The 17,175-nt window shown below is 36.0% G+C and overlaps 2 protein-coding genes across 2 annotated transcripts in view; both read right to left on the minus strand.

The window, feature by feature from the left end:
* nostrin (nitric oxide synthase trafficking) overlaps positions 1 to 3,030 on the minus strand; it is a 9,654-nt gene extending 6,624 nt beyond the window's left edge. The window contains exons 1-5 of the mRNA XM_051118447.1: positions 2,987 to 3,030; positions 1,426 to 1,511; positions 1,119 to 1,202; positions 891 to 953; positions 730 to 811 (exon numbers count right to left, since the gene is read on the minus strand). Coding sequence (XP_050974404.1) covers positions 730 to 811; positions 891 to 953; positions 1,119 to 1,202; positions 1,426 to 1,511; positions 2,987 to 3,013 — 342 coding nt within the window. The 5' untranslated portion in view covers positions 3,014 to 3,030. The remainder of the gene's footprint in view (positions 1 to 729; positions 812 to 890; positions 954 to 1,118; positions 1,203 to 1,425; positions 1,512 to 2,986) is intronic.
* A 7,832-nt stretch (positions 3,031 to 10,862) lies between these two features.
* The window catches only part of cers6 (ceramide synthase 6), a 62,552-nt gene continuing 56,239 nt past the window's right edge, over positions 10,863 to 17,175 (minus strand). Inside the window, exons 10-11 of the mRNA XM_051119545.1 lie at positions 15,360 to 15,383; positions 10,863 to 14,743 (exon numbers count right to left, since the gene is read on the minus strand). Of these exons, the coding sequence (XP_050975502.1) occupies positions 14,594 to 14,743; positions 15,360 to 15,383 (174 nt within the window). The 3' untranslated portion in view covers positions 10,863 to 14,593. The remainder of the gene's footprint in view (positions 14,744 to 15,359; positions 15,384 to 17,175) is intronic.

The following is a 17,175-nucleotide window of genomic DNA, read 5'->3' on the forward strand; positions in this document are numbered from 1 at the left end:
ACATCCATTGGTGAGAAAGTGACGTAATGCTAAATGATGTAATGCGTATGGCTTCTCAAGATGTTAACTGATTGACTGGAGTGGTGTGGATTACTTGTGGATTATTGTGATGTTTTTATCAGCTGTTTGGACTCTCATTCTGACGGCACCCATTCACATCCATTGGTGAGCAAATGATGTAATGCTAAATGATGTAATGCTTTTGGCTTCTCAAGATGTTAACTGATTGACTGTAGTGGTGTAAATTACATCCATTGACTCTCATTCTGACGGCACCCATTCACATCCATTGGTGAGCAAGTGACGTAATGCTAAATGATGTAATGCTTTTGGCTTCTCAATATGTTAATTGATTGACTGGGGTGGTGGATTACTTGTGGATTATTGTGACGTTCCTATCAGCTGTTTGGACTCTTATTCTGACGGCACTCATTCACATCCATTGGTTAGCAAGTGACGTAATGCTAGATGATGTAATGCGTTTGGCTTCTCAAGATGTTAATTGATTGACTGGAGTGGTGTGGATTACTTGTGGATTATTGTGATGTTTTTATCAGATGTTTGGACTCTCATTCTGACGGCACCCATTCACTGCAAGTGATAATCAAATGATGTAATGCTAAATTTCTCCAAATCTGTTCTATGAAGAAACAAACTCATCTACATCTTAGATGATCTGAAGGTGAGTGCATTTAATTTTTGGCTGAACTGTTCCTGTAAGTGACATACCGGTCTTTTTCTTTTCGTGTGCTCATCTAGGATTTGACGGACTTCCTGAATAGCATCTTGGTTGAGAGCGTTTCCCAGTATGCTGAAAGAATAAGGCTGATATAAATACACAGCAACCCACATGAATAATAAAAAGAGGCTGATCCAGTGTAGTGTCGTACCGGTGGGCATCTGCTGAGGCGTACATTTCATCTGATATGAAGGACCACGCACGATACGTAGAGCTTTGAAGAGGAGAAACTGTCAATGAGTTTGCTAGTGCATCAAACATTAAACTGCACTGCTGACACAGTTAACATCACATGACAAATTTTGTTTTATTTTCCAGTTACACTATATAAAAGACTATGATAGATGGATGGATAGATAGACAGATGGAGATCACTCACTTGTCACACATCTCTTTCGAGACTTTAAGAAGTTTCCCTGCAATCTTCTGAAGTCCTTTTGAATAGTTGATTTCCAGTTCAGATCTAAAGTCATAGAAGCAAACAATGTCTGTTGTGTTAGTCATGCTTGTTTGCTCAGGTCATTGAGATTCTGCCCTGAACATTTCAAGGGTTTCAGGGTTTTGGAGAACTATTCTTTTCTGTGGCATTTTTTTCTCTTGAGAATAGAAAGTTGAGTATCTTCAGTGTCTTGGAGGTCAAGTACTACAACAACCTGAAGAGATGAAGAGCAGAGACCATATGTTACCTTTGCTGGAAGACGGCCAAGATCTCTTTGCAGAAAAACTCGCCATTCTTAGAGATTCTCTTCAGATCCTGATACAGCAGATTATACTGAAAAAAACAATAGACAGCTTATTCAAACAACAAACCATGAGATCTATCCATCCATCCATCCATTGCTCTATCTGTCTGTTAGTCTGTACTTCTTATCTATCATCTATCTATATATTTATCTATCTATCTATCTGTCTGTCTGTCTATCGTTCTATCATTCATTTGTTCTATCTATCTGTCTATCATATCTCTTTCTATCTGTTGTTCTTCATTCATTTTTTCTATCTATCTATATATCTTTCTATCTATCTATCTGTCTGTCTATCGTTCTATCATTCATTTGTTCTATCTATCTGTCTATCATATCTCTTTCTATCCGTTGTTCTTCATTCATTTTTTCTATCTATCTATCTATCTATCTATCTATCTATCTATCTATCTATCTATCTATCTATCTGTCTGTCTATCGTTCTATCATTCATTTGTTCTATCTATCTGTCTATCATATCTCTTTCTATCTGTTGTTCTTCATTCATTTTTTTCTATCTATCTATCTATCTATCTATCATTTGTTCTGTCTGTCATCTATCATTCTGTCTATCTATCTGTCTGTCTATCATATCTATCTTTCTGTCTGTTATTCTATTGTTCATTTTTTTTCTATTATCTATCTATCTATCTATCTATCTATCATTCTGTCTGTCTATCTATCTGTCTATCATTCCATCTGTCTATCTGTCTATCATTCCATCTGTCCTTCTATATCTATCTATCTATCTATCTATCTATTGTTCTATCATCTATCATTCTGTCTATCTATCGTTCTATCTATCATTTGTTCTATCTATCTATTGTTCTGTCTATCTATCTATCTGTCTGTCTGTCTGTCTGTCTGTCTGTTGTTATATCCATCAGTTGTTCTCTCTGTCTATCATTCTATCACTCTGTCTGTCCTTCTATCTATTTATCTATCTGTCTATCTATTGTTCTATCTTTAATTTGTTCCATCTGTCTGTCTGTCTGTCTATCATATCTATCTATCTGTCATTCCATCGATCATTCTATCTTTCAAAAGCAGCAATGACCTAGCAACCATGCAGAACACCATGGTAACCTAGCAGCATCCTGGCAAATCACTCAGAACCGAAACATCGTAGCAGCCAGCCAGAAATCCCTAGCAACACCACTCTGAACATCTTTGAAACTGCATCCAGCATATATAATCAATCAGTCAATCAATCTGTATTGTTGTTCTGTCTAAACTTTCAAATTTCAAACCTTCAAATGGATTTTGAAAACATTTTACGTTTTAAGACAAGCTTTATCAAGTTGACAGTCCAGACAAACCTATAACTCTTCTAGTTAATAATAAGCAATTCTTCTGCCAAGTCTTTTATATGGAGCAATACTGTAAAGCAGGCATCATCACTATCAACACATCTGTACACTATTATGCCCTACAACATATATTAAGTAGTTGAATATACTTGTTAGAACAGTAAGTTAAGAGAATGAAAAAGCTCGGGACTCACAGTACAGCTGCTCAGCGGGTCCTTCATCTTCACACTGGTCGTACTTTAACAATGCAGTTTAAACTTTGACCCTGCCTACTCTTAAAGAATGCATGCGGAAATCACCTGTGTGTCTGTGCAAGATTACTGCATCATTAACCCTCCATAAAACCAGAGGAGTGGCGCAATACAACTTCAGTCTTTGCTATAGATATCAGTGTTGCACTTTGCATTAACTTGATGTCACCTGGACAGTATTATAAACAATCATGGCAAAGTCTACTGTATTTTTCTACATTTCAGAATAATAGTTAAATCAATAAAATACAAAACAATAAAACTAGACGTTTGCACTGTTGCCACAGAAGAATAATTTTGTCTTACTTCTGGTTTTTAAAGGAATAAATCAGCAAAAATGAAAATTTGCTGAAAATGTTTTCACTCTCAGGTCATCCACAGTGCAGGTGAGTTTAGAAATTTAGCATTTACATCGCAGCAAAGGATCCTCTGCAGTGGATGGGTGCCATCAGAATGAGAGTCCAAACAGCTAATAAAACAACACAATAATCCACACCACTCCAGTTCTCCACAGCTCAACTGTGGAGAGAGTCAGCAGCACTAAATTCCTGGGGGTGCACATTACAGAGGACCACCAATGTCACGTCGCTCAACAAGAAGGGCCAACAGCGCCTCCACTTTCTCCGCCCGGCTTAAAAGGGCAAGTCTCCCTCCACCCATTCTCACCACTTTCTATAGGGGCACCACTGAGAGTGTGCTGACCAGCTGCATCACTGTCTGGTACAGGAACTGTAGTGCTGCTGACTGCAAGACCCTACAGTGGACAGTGAACACAGCTGCAAAGATCATCGGTGCCCCTCTCCCCTCCATCCTGGACATTTTCCTTGCACGATGCTCTAGCAAGGCCTCCAGCATCGTGAAGGACCCCACCCATCCCTCCCACAATCTCTTCCAGCTCCTGCCATCAGGTAGAAGGTACTGGAGTATCAAAGCTCACTCTGTCAGATTTCTCAACAGCTTTTTCCCCCAGGCTGTGAGAGTCTTTAACTCCAATCTCCCTGTCCCTCTCTGAAATCATGAAAACCTCAGCCTCCTCCCTCCAACTCACTTGGGGGGAGGAGGCTGACAAATTACTACAAACCACTTGTAGTAACACACTTACAGTGGGTACGGAAAGTATTCAGACCCCCTTAAATTTTTCACTCTTTGTTATATTGCAGCCATTTGCTAAAATCATTTAGGTTCATTTTTTTTCCTCATTAATGTACACACAGCACCCCATATTGACAGAAAAACACTGAATTGTTGACATTTTTGCAGATTTATTAAAAAAGAAAAACTGAAATATCACATGGTCCTAAGAATTCAGACCCTTTGCTCAGTATTTAGTAGAAGCACCTTTTTGATCTAATACAGCCATGAGTCTTTTTGGGAAAGATGCAACAAGTTTTTCACACCTGGATTTGGGAATCCTCTGCCATTCCTCCTTGCAGATCCTCTCCAGTTCTGTCAGGTTGGATGGTAAACGTTGGTGGACAGCCATTTTTAGGTCTCTCCAGAGATGCTCAATTGGGTTTAAGTCAGGGCTCTGGCTGGGCCATTCAAGAACAGTCACAGAGTTGTTGTGAAGCCACTCCTTCGTTATTTTAGCTGTGTGCTTAGGGTCATTGTCTTGTTGGAAGGTAAACCTTCGGCCCAGTCTGAGGTCCTGAGCACTCTGGAGAAGATTTTCGTCCAGGATATCCCTGTGCTTGGCCGCATTCATCTTTCCCTCGATTGCAACCAGTCGTCCTGTCCCTGCAGCTGAAAAACACCCCCACAGCATGATGCTGCCACCACCATGCTTCACTGTTGGGTGAAGCAGTGCCTGGTTTTCTCCGCACATACCGCTTAGAATTAAGGCCAAAAAGTTCTATCTTGGTTTCATCAGACCAGAGAATCTTATTTCTCACCATCTTGGAGTCCTTCAGGTGTTTTTTTTAGCAAACTCCATGCGGGCTTTCATGTGTCTTGCACTGAGGAGAGGCTTCCGTCGGCCACTCTGCCATAAAGCCCCGACTGGTGGAGGGCTGCAGTGATGGTTGACTTTCTACAACTTTCTCCCATCTCCCGACTGCATCTCTGGAGCTCAGCCACAGTGATCTTTGGGTTCTTCTTTACCTCTCTCACCAAGGCTCTTCTCCCCCGATAGCTCAGTTTGGCCGGACAGCCAGCTCTAGGAAGGGTTCTGGTCGTCCCAAACGTCTGCCATTTAAGGATTATGGAGGCCACTGTGCTCTTAGGAACCTTAAGTGCAGCAGAAATTTTTTTGTAACCTTGGCCAGATCTGTGCCTTGCCACAATTCTGTCTCTGAGCTCTTCAGGCAGTTCCTTTGACCTCATGATTCTCATTTGCTCTGACATGCACTGTGAGCTGTAAGGTCTTATTTAGACAGATGTGTGGCTTTCCTTGAGATGGTTCTACACCAGGGGTCACCAAACTTGTTTCTGGAGGGCCGGTGTCCTGCTGAGTTTACCTCCAACTTTCCTCAACACACCTGCCTGGACGTTTCAAGTATACCTATTAAGACCTTGATTAGCTTGTTCAGGTGTGTTTGATTAGGGTTGGAGCTAAACTATGCAGGGACACCGGCCCTCCAGGACCAGATCTGGTGACCCCTGTTGTACACCTTCATTTGAGTCCAGCTGTGTTTGATTATACTGATTGGACTTGATTAGGATGATCAGAAGAAATGGACAGCACCTGAGTGTCACAGCAAAGGGTCTGAATACTTAGGACCATGTAATATTTTAGTTTTTCTTTTTTAATAAATTTGCAAAAATGTCAACAATTCTGTGTTTTTCTGTCGATATGGGGTGCTGTGTGTACATTAATGAGGAAAAAAAAAGAACTTAAATGATTTTAGCAAATGGCTGCAATATAACAAAGAGTGAAACATTTAAGGGGTTCTGAATACTTTCTGTACCCACTGTATGTACATTAGACACTTTCTATAAACACTTGCTACACCGTACAATCGGATTATATATGTTTATTTGTGCATTGCACTATGCGCTGCTTCCCTCAAAATCTCTCTTCTGCACAATTTAATGCACAAAATATCTCTTTTGCACAATTTCATGTACAAATGTCTCTTTTGTAAAATGTCATGTACAGTACTTATGTAAAGTTTTTGTTGTCTCAGTTTTGTATGTGTAGTCAACTATTTATTATAGTTATAGTATTTATAGTATATGTATAGTCAAATGGTTAACTGTTGTATAAATCTGTAATTGCTTTTCTTATTCGTGTACTGTTGTATGTTTATATTATGCTTAACTAGTATGTAGCACCGTGGTCCTGTGAGACACGACATCTCGTTCTACTATATGTCCACACATGTAGCAGAATGACAACAAAGCTCGACTTGACTTGACTTGACTTCATCATTTAACATCTCATGAAATGAAAAGCTGCATGAAGTATTTGTTCATTTTTAGGTGAACTACTCCTTTAAAAGAATTTTGTTTTTGCATAGTGTCAAGACCATTTTTATAATCTATAGAACCTTTTGTACCATATAGAAATTAAATAGAGATACATTTTTTTTTAAAATATTTATTTATTTATTTTTTAACTCTGCAGGTTCCAACTCTGGGCATTCATTTTTGTCCTATAATTTTCTTTACAACAATTTGTAAAGAAATTCATTTATGGCACAATTTAAATTTATTACAATTTAGCCTATCGCATTTTTAAAAATTCTTTACTCTGATTGGTCAGTTGCAGAATTCTGTGATGAAATATTTGCATAATGCTGAACCGCAAACCATCAAATTGCAACAATGGTTAATTTCAAGGCTAAAACATCTGAATTCACTGGAAACGTATATTTTTAAAACTAGGGCAAAAGTTTATGTTATAAGCAAGAAAGAGCTTATATTTCTAGTTAGTATTTGTTTAGTGTAATAATGCTTTGACAATATTGTATGCAAATTAACTAATAAAGTAATTTAAAATTAATTTAAATTGAGAGCGATGTTAATGAGCACTGATCGATTATTTGTTGAAAATTGAAGTCAACACCCAAACAAATAATTTTGTCAATATTTGCTAGATGTTTGAGTGTGGTGAAAATAAGAAAAACGGAAAAATGGATCGGACCAATCAGACCGAGCGCCACAACACTTTTGTAGCCAATCAGCAATAAGGGCGCGTTGACGTTTATGATGGGGAGAGCGTGAACAAGCGCGAGATTTGTAGAAACAACACCGCAGAAAGAGAGACGGTACAAAAGAGGAAAAATAAGGGTTAAGATCAGCCAAGAGCCACGACCCGCGTTAACAGCCTATTGGAAAAGCTTTCCAGCGCTGAAGAGACGTTAGAGAGCGGATGTAGACGTCGCAGACGAACGCTAAAGTTGCTTTGTTACAGCTCGACACGTGAGTAACGTTTGTTTTGACACGTGAGTAACGTTTTCACAGAACCAAGATATACTGTTGTACTATTAATCCATTAATCTTTTCACATTTGTAATGGATTTGTTACTTGTCCTATCGTGTTATATCGAGAGCTCGGAGCTGATCATAAAAACTAACGTTACATTTGCGTGTAGATAGGGAGTCGAGTTCAAAAGAGTCGATTCCTCTGAATACCCGCAGTGTCGGCATCGACTCTTGTTGTCGATTAAAGGAGTTGTTCACTTCTAGAACAAAAATTTACAGATAATTTACTTACCCCCTTGTTATCCAAGATGTTCATGTCTTCCTTTCTTCAGTCTTAAAGGAGAAGTCCACTTCCAAAACAAAGATTCACATACAATGTACTCACCCCCTTGTCATCCACGATGTTCATGTCTTTCTTTCTTCAGTCATGAAGAAATTATGTTTTTTGAGGAAAACATTTCTGCATTTTTCTCCATATAATGGACTAATATGGTGCCCCGATTTTGAACTTCCAAAATGCAGTTTAAATGCTGCTTCAAACAATCCCAAATGCGGTTGTAAACAATCACAGCCGAGGAAGAAGGGTCTTATCTAGTGGAACGATCGGTTATTTTCATTTTAGAAAAATACAATTTAACTACATTTTAATGTCAAATGCTCGTCTTGCCTTTCTCTCCCTGAACTCTGTGTATTCTGACTCAAGACAGTTAGGGTATGTCGAAAAACTCCAATTGTATTTTCTCCCTTAACTTCAAAAATCATTTCAAAATCATCCTACGTCGCTGCAGAAGTACTGACACAGTCTTTGCAAAGTGAACATGCAAAGAAGATCAAACACCTTTAAAGGGGTCATCGGATGCCCATTTTCCACAAGTTGATATGATTCTTTAGGGTCTTAATGAAAAGTCTCTATTATACTTTGATTAAAAATTCTCAATGGTTTTGTAAAACAACACCCTTTTTACCTTGCCAAAATGAGCTCTGCAAAAATAATCTCATTCTAAGGGGTTGTTCCTTTAAATGCAAATGAGCTCTGCTCACCCCGCCCCTTCTTCTCTCTGTGGAAAGACGGTCTTGTTTACATTAGCCGCATTTAGCCGCGTTTAGCTGCTAAACTTCCTAACTACCACGTTATAAGGAAAGGCGATCGCAAAGATTCATAAAAAAAACACTTATACTCACTTCTGCTATAAGTGAAGCTGGATCATGAATGATTTGCGTGAACATAGACGGATATATGTAGATCGGGAGGCGGATTCCCTTCACAAACAAACATAGTCTACTGCATCTTCAGCGGCTCAGATGTCGGGAGTAAATGACGACCACTATGTTCATTATTACATCCAGCAACACAACACCTTAATCGCTCAATCGGAGATATTCTTGTCTAACTTACATCCCTGCTCTGGCATCAAAACATGGAAAGTTACTGGACTGTGACAGCTGGTCTAAGGTAAGAGCTCATGTCAATCAACTATTGTGGGAGCGGCCTCTGTTGGTGTGACGGCACACCGACAGGCATCTGAGAACGGCTCGATTTGAAAAAGAGGATATTATTTTTACAGATTAATTAAAAACCACTGCATGGATTTTTATCATTATAGGGTAGATGTGTACATACACTGCCAACACACATTAATGTTAAAACAACATGAAAAAGTGAACTTAGCATCCGATGACCCCTTTAACAAAAAACAGTAAAACGGCAATATAGGACGATTTCGAAGTTGAGGGAGAACATGAGAGTTTTTCCGACATACCCTAACTGTCTTGAGCTATGATACACAGAGTTCAGGGAGAGTAAGACAAGACGAACGTTTGACATTAAAAAGTATATAAATTGTATTATTTTTATTAAAATAACCGATCGTTATGCTGGATAAGACCGTTCTTATCTGGGATCATTTACAACCTCTTTTGGGAAAGTTTGAAGCCCCATTTAAACTGCATTTTGGAAGTTCAAAATCGGGGCACCATATCAGTCCATTATAAGGAGAAAAATCCTGAAATGCTTTCCTCAAAAAACATAATTTATTATGAGAAAGAAAGAAAGACATGAACATCTTGGATGACAAGGGGGTGAGTAAATTATTTGTAAATTGTTGTTGTGGAAGTGGACTTCTCCTTTAAAGAAATTGTGTTTCTTGAGGAAAATATTTCAGGAGTGTTCTCCATATAGTGGACTTCTATGGTGCCTGCAAGTTTAAATTTACAAAATGCAGTTTAAATGCAGCTTTAAAGGCCTCTAAACAATCCCAGCCAAAAAAATAAGGATCTAGCAAAACAATCAGTAATTTTGGAAGTTCAAACTTGCAGGCACCTTAGAAGTCCACTATATGGAGAAAAATCCTAAAATGTTTCCCTCAAGAAATATAATTTGAACTATGACTGAAGTAAAGAAGACATGAACATCTTGGATAACATGTAAATTCTGTAAATTTTAGTTCTAAAAATGAACTTCTCCTTTAAGTAGCGTGTCAGAAATCGCTGACTAATGCCTATATAGTGCTAATGCTGTTTCTTGTAACTTTTAAAATGAAAGTGGAAGTTGCTAAATTATATATAGAAAGACTTGGTGTGCAGGAAAGGGTACAATGTTTTGACAAACTGAAGTTGATAGGTGGAAAAGATACATACGAGCTGTATTAACTAAGATATTAGCCTAATATTTCACCTACCTGAGCAGAAATGATGAGAACAAACACAAATGTTGTCAAGATTCTTGCTATGGAAATCCTGGTTCAGTTTGGCCAATCACAAACGCCTTTTGTTCCTCAGAACAGTTGTTTTTTTTGCACTCTTCTCCTTGATTTGTTATAACTTTTGACGGTCTATATAGTACTCCAAATGTTTTTCCCAGTCCGACCCATTAGTATAGCCCAAAACATGACAATAATTGACGATTTTCAGCAGCAATAATCAGCAAAATATGCAAGTTTTATTGGGTTCTGGCCAATTGATGATGTTGTAAAAACTCTCTGTTGCTGACCCTGTAAGTAAGTGGAGCTGAGGAGTCGATTCTGATTTGACTCTGAAAAAGCCCTAATCGAACACCCCTATATTAGCATGTTTGCCGAGCAATGAAGGGAGGAGTGTGTCTTCAGATCTCATTAAATTTTTTTTTCTCTCTGTCTTTCTAATGTAATCTTTCCTCTTGCTGATCTTCTGTCTGTTGTTTTTAGTTCTAGTAAGTTTTCATTATTAGTTTGGAGCTCTTTAGAGAAGCTGTATCCCCACAACACCTTTAAGAAAAATGGTTTCTTATTAGTTATCATCTTTTCACTTTATTTTTCCCCTTTCAACCTGCTAAAAAGATTAATGCAGGCTGCAACAGTGCCATATTAAAGAAAACTGCTTCAAAGTAACATAAAATAACAATATCCCTCACATCTAATCTTCAATTAGATAATTAGAGAGGTAGACACAGCCCAAACAACAAAAGAAGCCAGAAAGATTTTGGTCTGTTGTGTTTATTTAAAATACATGGCAACATAATTCATTAGTACCGCTGATAATCAGTTTTCCAGCAAAGGCAGAGAATACAGTTGTCTTTTTCTTTCTTTCTTTTTTTTTTTTTTTAATTCTTCACCTTTTTGACATCAAATGTAAACCACATAACACAGCAACCTGTCTGCAGTGCAAATAAGATGACGGCTAATTAGCTGTAGCGCTTCTCCAGCTCAAAACAGACAGCAGCAGCGAACCTCCCAACATTGAAAGAAACAGCATCAAAACACTCGAATCAAAGCTTCAAATAAAGCTCAGCTGAATGATAACCGGAAACCGGAAGAATCTTTTATTCTAAACTCAAAAAAAGATCATTAAAAAACAAACAAACAACATAACAGTAACAAATAAGACCAGTGTTTGGTGCCACTTATTCATCAAAGTGCATGTATGTATGTTCATTCAAACAGTGTGATAGTTTGATATATTTCGTAATCTCATATGTACCTTGTTTCTGAGGTGTGAGCGCAATAAAGCCAAATCTATTTGGAAATATGATTGGGATTCATTGAGAAATAATTATCAAATATAATCATAGGACATTAGATTAGATTAGAAATCACACTGGAATACTTTCCTGGAAAAAAACACAAACACTTTCCACAGGTGCAAATTTCCTACTAAAACACTTTCCTTAAACGAAGCAAAATCCAATATGTTTTTTCAAAGACAGGCAAGATTTCTCAGTAAAATACACAATAGTTGTCCCTTTTCTTTCCAGCACCTGAAAGGCTGATACAGCTTCCTGTTATCAATGTACACTACCGTTCCACACAAGTTTGGAGTCTGCAAGATTTTTATTTTGAAAGAAATTAATACTTTTATTTGACAAGGATGCATTAAATTGATCAAAAGTAACAAAGACATTTATAATGTTACAAAAGTCTTCTATTTCAAATAAATGCTGTTCTTTTTCACTTACAACTGTATCATGGCTTTCACAAAAATATGAAGCAGCACAACTCTTTTTAACACTGTGATAATACTAAGAATATTAGTATGATTTCTGAAGGATCATGTGACACTGAACACTGGAGTAATGATGCTGAAAATTCTGCTTTGCAGCACAGAAATAAATTACATTTTAAAACATATTCAGATAGAAAGCAGTTATTTTAAATTGTAATAATATTTCACAATATTACAGTTTTTACTGTATTTTTGATCAAATAAATGCAGCCTTGTTGAGCAGAACAAAGACGTTTTCTTTCAAAAACTGAAAAAATCTCTTACCAACCCCAATCTTTAAACGCTAGTGTACTTGTGAAAATATGCTTGGTGAAGAAATGTAAGTGATTTGCTATAAACCACTAGTTCATAGTGATTCATTTGAACAAATGATTATTTTGAGCAAACTGATTGACTGCCATTTAAAAACACTTTTACCCCTTTTCCATGAAAATGATGTTGGTGCTCATGTCGGAGCCGGTGCTGCAGGGGGATCTGTGAATCTCTCAACTTCAACTTAAGAGCTGCAATGATGTCGTACATGATTTTTACTGCATAACCTTGCTACAAATAACCAGTGCTTAAATATAGCATCTGAAGTTGCCGTGCAAGTCATTGCATCAAACATTGACTGCTTTGTTGACGATAATGCAAGTGATCTAATTTCTTATTTGAACAGATTTAAGGCCACAAACATTTTATGCAAGTACAAATGCAATGTGAATACTTGCAATGCAGTTATTTTGGCGGTAACAAATCTCAGTATGCAAACTGGCGAATAAACCCAGCTATTACCATATTACCAATTGATCTCTTTTTAAAGAAGACAATCAGCAGATCATTCAAGTGAAATCATTAAAAAATGAAACTATTAAAAAGTTGTAGAAGTTTACATTTATTGTAAAGAAAATTTACTGTAACACAGGGGTTAAAGGGGAAAGGGGTCAAAGGATTAGTTCATGATAATTTACTGATTTCCTGATTATTTACTGATAATTTACTCATTCCCTTGTCATCCAAGATGTTCATGCCTTTCTTCAGTTGAAAGAAATTAAGTTTTTTAAGGAAAACGGTCCAAATTGCAGTTTCAATGCAGCTTCAAAGGGCTCTACATGATCCCAGCTGAGGAATAAAGGTCTTATCTAGTGAAACAATCTGTCATTTTCTTAAAAAAAAAAAAAAAAAAAATGCACATCTTCACGCATTACGGAAAAGTCATGTGCTTCGTCATGTGCAGTTCTTCGTCTGTGTACTTTGTTTCAAAAAGGTGGGGTAGGCCGAAAAACTCATCTCATTTTCTCCAACAAAATCGTCCAACGTTGTTGTTTTACTTTTTTTTCCTAAAATACCTTTGATACCTTTGATTGCACGTTTGCTTTGTAAACACTGGGTCTTTACTTCCGCCTATGTTATGTGTGCGTGATTACGTAATGTGTGAGGTCAGGTTATTGCAAGATGAGCATTTGTGGCTAAAAGTATATAAATCTGAATTCTTCTTGGAAAATGACAGATTGTTTCGCTTGGTAAGACCCTTATTCCTCAGCTGGGATCATGCAGAAAGCTGCATTGAAACAGCAATTTGGACCTTCAACCCGCTGACACCCTCTAAAGTCCACTATATGGAGAAAAATCCTGGAATGTTTTCCTCAAAAAACTTCAACTGAAGAAAGAAAGACATGAACATCTTGGATGACATGGGGGTGAGTACATTATCAGGAAATTTTCATTCTGGAAGTGATGTCTGTACTATTAAATTCTCAGTGTTTGTGTAGCTAGTTGAAATGTTGCGTTTTGAATTGAATTTTCTTTTGGAATGCACGAACTCAAGTATTCGACACTGACACAGTACTGTACTTACATATGGTATGTTTTGGGAAACTTCTTGGGATGCTTATCTAATGTTTTTTAAATAGAAATTTAAAAGTAATGTTCCCATAATGTTTAAAAATTGGAATGTTTCAGTAACGATCTAACCAAGAAAAAAATTCTAAAACGTATTTTAAAAAAAGTGAATTTTAAACATTAAGAAACTGTTTTTATAACTTAATAGGAATGTAAGAAAAACGTTTATAGAACATAGGTTTGTTAGCTGAAAATGCTTCTAACCACAGATATAAGGCTGTAGTTTCAACTACACAACTTTGCGATACTTTTTGGAAATGTTCATTGGAAATATAAATTCAGGAAACACCAAATCATCGAACTATGATGGTAATGACGGACTTGCACCCAGAGTGTTTCTAGAATAGGCACCAGCTTCAGCACCAACATCTTGTCGTGGAAAAAGGGGAACGTATGTTTAAACATAAAAAAAAAAGCACAGAAAATGCAAATTTATTTAAGATACAAAAAATAAATAGAAACACTAATACAAGAAAACTACTATTCCCATGATGCCAGAATACATGACCGCAGCAGCATGCTGACGTGATTATGAAAGAAATAACGCCACTTTCATTCACCTGCTCGAAACCAAAGAATGAGCCGCACTGAATCTAAAAGGTGCTTCGATAACAAATGTCGCAGGATAAACAACCACAAAAACAAAAGCAAACAAATGTAACACAAAACATCTGGGGGAAATGGTGAAAAGCGACCAACCGAAACAGAACCGCATTCACATTATTGAGAAGTTCCAGTACGGGACCGGTAATGTTCATACATGATTTGACACAACGGAGAGTGATGCAGCTGGGGCCCCGTGAAACGTCCTCCATGCTGGGCGGACGGTTAGTGTTCGTCTGGGCATGGAGACGAGGACAGGTAGCCGTTGGTGCCATGGGCGCCGTTGGTCCCGTTAGTGTGGTGTTTCTGAGAGGGATGAAGAACCTCGTCTTCATCAGAGCTGGACTCAATGTCACTGCGGTCATCCTTTGACACCTGGGAAGATTAGAGAAGTGATTAGAAAAGTATTTTGACAATTAGAAATGAAAGTTTGCTTTCTAACCACCCATGTTTAACATTTTAAATACTCATGGTTGTTAAGACTTGTTAATGTTTTTGAAAGAAGTCTCTCGTGCTCGCCAAGGCTGCATTTATATGATTAAAAATACAGTAAAATTCTGAAATATTATTACAATTTAAAATAACTGTTTTTTTTTTTTATTTTAATATATTTTAAAATGTAATTATTTCTGTGATGCAAAGCTTAATTTTCAGCCTCATTACGTCTTCAGTGTCACATGATCCTTCATTCTAATATGCTGATTTTCTGTTCAAGAAACACTTATTATTAATGATGAAAACATGAAAAGATGCTCACTATTTTTGTGATGCATTGTTTTGGGATTCTTTGATAAAGAGAAAGTTTAAAAGAACATCTTTTTTATTTAAAATACAAATCTTTTGTAACATTGTAATGTCTTTACTGACACTTTCGTTCAATTTAATGCGCCCTTGCTGAATAAAATTTCCTTAAAAATAAAAAACATCTGACACCAAACTTTTGAATAAGGTTTTTCTGTGATTAAATACCCTTTTTCAATCGCTTACTTACATGTAAAGGATTCCACTTTCCCGCCTTTGGCAGCAATGAAGACAAAGAAGAGAGAGAAAAAGCCCATAAATGGAGGAATACAGCATAAGCGTCAGGTTAAAGTAGATAGTGCACCCAGTTTGATAGCAATCAATCATGTAATAATCTGAGTTTTATATCAACAGTGCTAACAACATAAAAAAACATGTAGGCTGGCATTTTGATCACTGGATCATGAGTGCCTGCCTCATTTAAAAGCTTTTATTTATCTCTTATTAAAATGCTCAATTGCTCATATACACACACAACTTAATGTTAACATTATGTGTATGACGCACATGTGTGTACATAAGCAATATTGCAAGTTTTATTTGCAGCTATAAATACTGATATGCATTTTGTTGCCTTGGTAACATCAGTTTATTATAAAGCAATGTACTGTATTTTAAGAGAATGTGTTTTTTGGCAATAACACACTAAATGAAATGAATCATTCACAATAAGACAAGAACCGCAAGTAAAAAAAGTCAATTGATTTCATGCTGACTTCGAAAGCTACATAATCAGCAGAAAATCCAACTCCCTCAGACTACATGTTAACTGCTTACACCCATCATTAGTGCACCAGTAGCACTATTTAGACAGTAATTGTTTCTCATGGGAAGGTAATGTAATTTCAACATTAACAAGAGCTAGATGGTGAGTTTTTGCTGATTTGAATCCAGAATGTTGGTATTTTTCCTCCCACCACCCATGTAAAAATTCAAGCATAGAGGTTGTGTGGTAATTTAATTGCCATCTGAATCCACATCTTTTGGAAATCCTTAGTAACTGCTGGGCTTTGCGGCAACATGCATGCATTTTAAATGAGGAGACTTTTCTATCATCATTATTATTACTGAAATGCTGGGAACTGTTTAGAAGATGAATATGTCACTACAGGAAGTGGGAGCTCTTAAGATAAAAAATGAAGAAAGACAACAAAATCACTAGTTTTGAACTGGGCTTTTTTTATTTTATTTTAAGGCAGCAATAGGTATACAATAAAACAAAAAATAATAAAATACAATACAATTTAAATATACACTACTAGTCAAAAGTTTTTGAACAGTAAGGTCTCTTCTGCTCACCAAGCCTGCATTTATTTGATCCAAAATACAGCAAAAGCATTAATATTGCAAAATATTTTTACTGTTTAAAATAACTGCTTTCTATTTGAATATATTTTAAAATGTAATTTATTCAAAATCTAAATTTTCAGCATCACTACTCCAGTCTTGTCAGTATCACATGGTCCTTCAGAAATCATTCTAATATGCTGATTTGCTGTTATATATGTTATATATGTTATATATGTATATATATATATATATATATATATATATATATATATATATATATATATATATATATATAAAATATAACATGTAATTTATATATATATATATATATATATATAAAGTGAAAGAAATTATAGAAATTAATACTTTTGTTTAGCAAAGATGGTACAAATTGATCAAAAGTGATGATAAAGACAATAATGTTACAAATTATTAACATTAATTATATGTAATTATTATATTTAATTATAAGTCATAATTATATATATTATATACAATTATATAATTATATTCTAACTGTATATACATATAAAAATTATAATTATATATTTTATATTTATATTATATAGTTATACTTATTATTTATTTTATATATATATATATATATATATATATATATATAATATTCTAATTATATTATAATTATAATAAATTACATTTACATATTACATATATAAATCTAAGAATTGTGAAAGAAATTATAGAAATAAATACTT

This window comes from Labeo rohita, chromosome 9 (assembly GCF_022985175.1).
Source record: "Labeo rohita strain BAU-BD-2019 chromosome 9, IGBB_LRoh.1.0, whole genome shotgun sequence".
Classification (NCBI taxonomy): domain Eukaryota; kingdom Metazoa; phylum Chordata; class Actinopteri; order Cypriniformes; family Cyprinidae; genus Labeo; species Labeo rohita.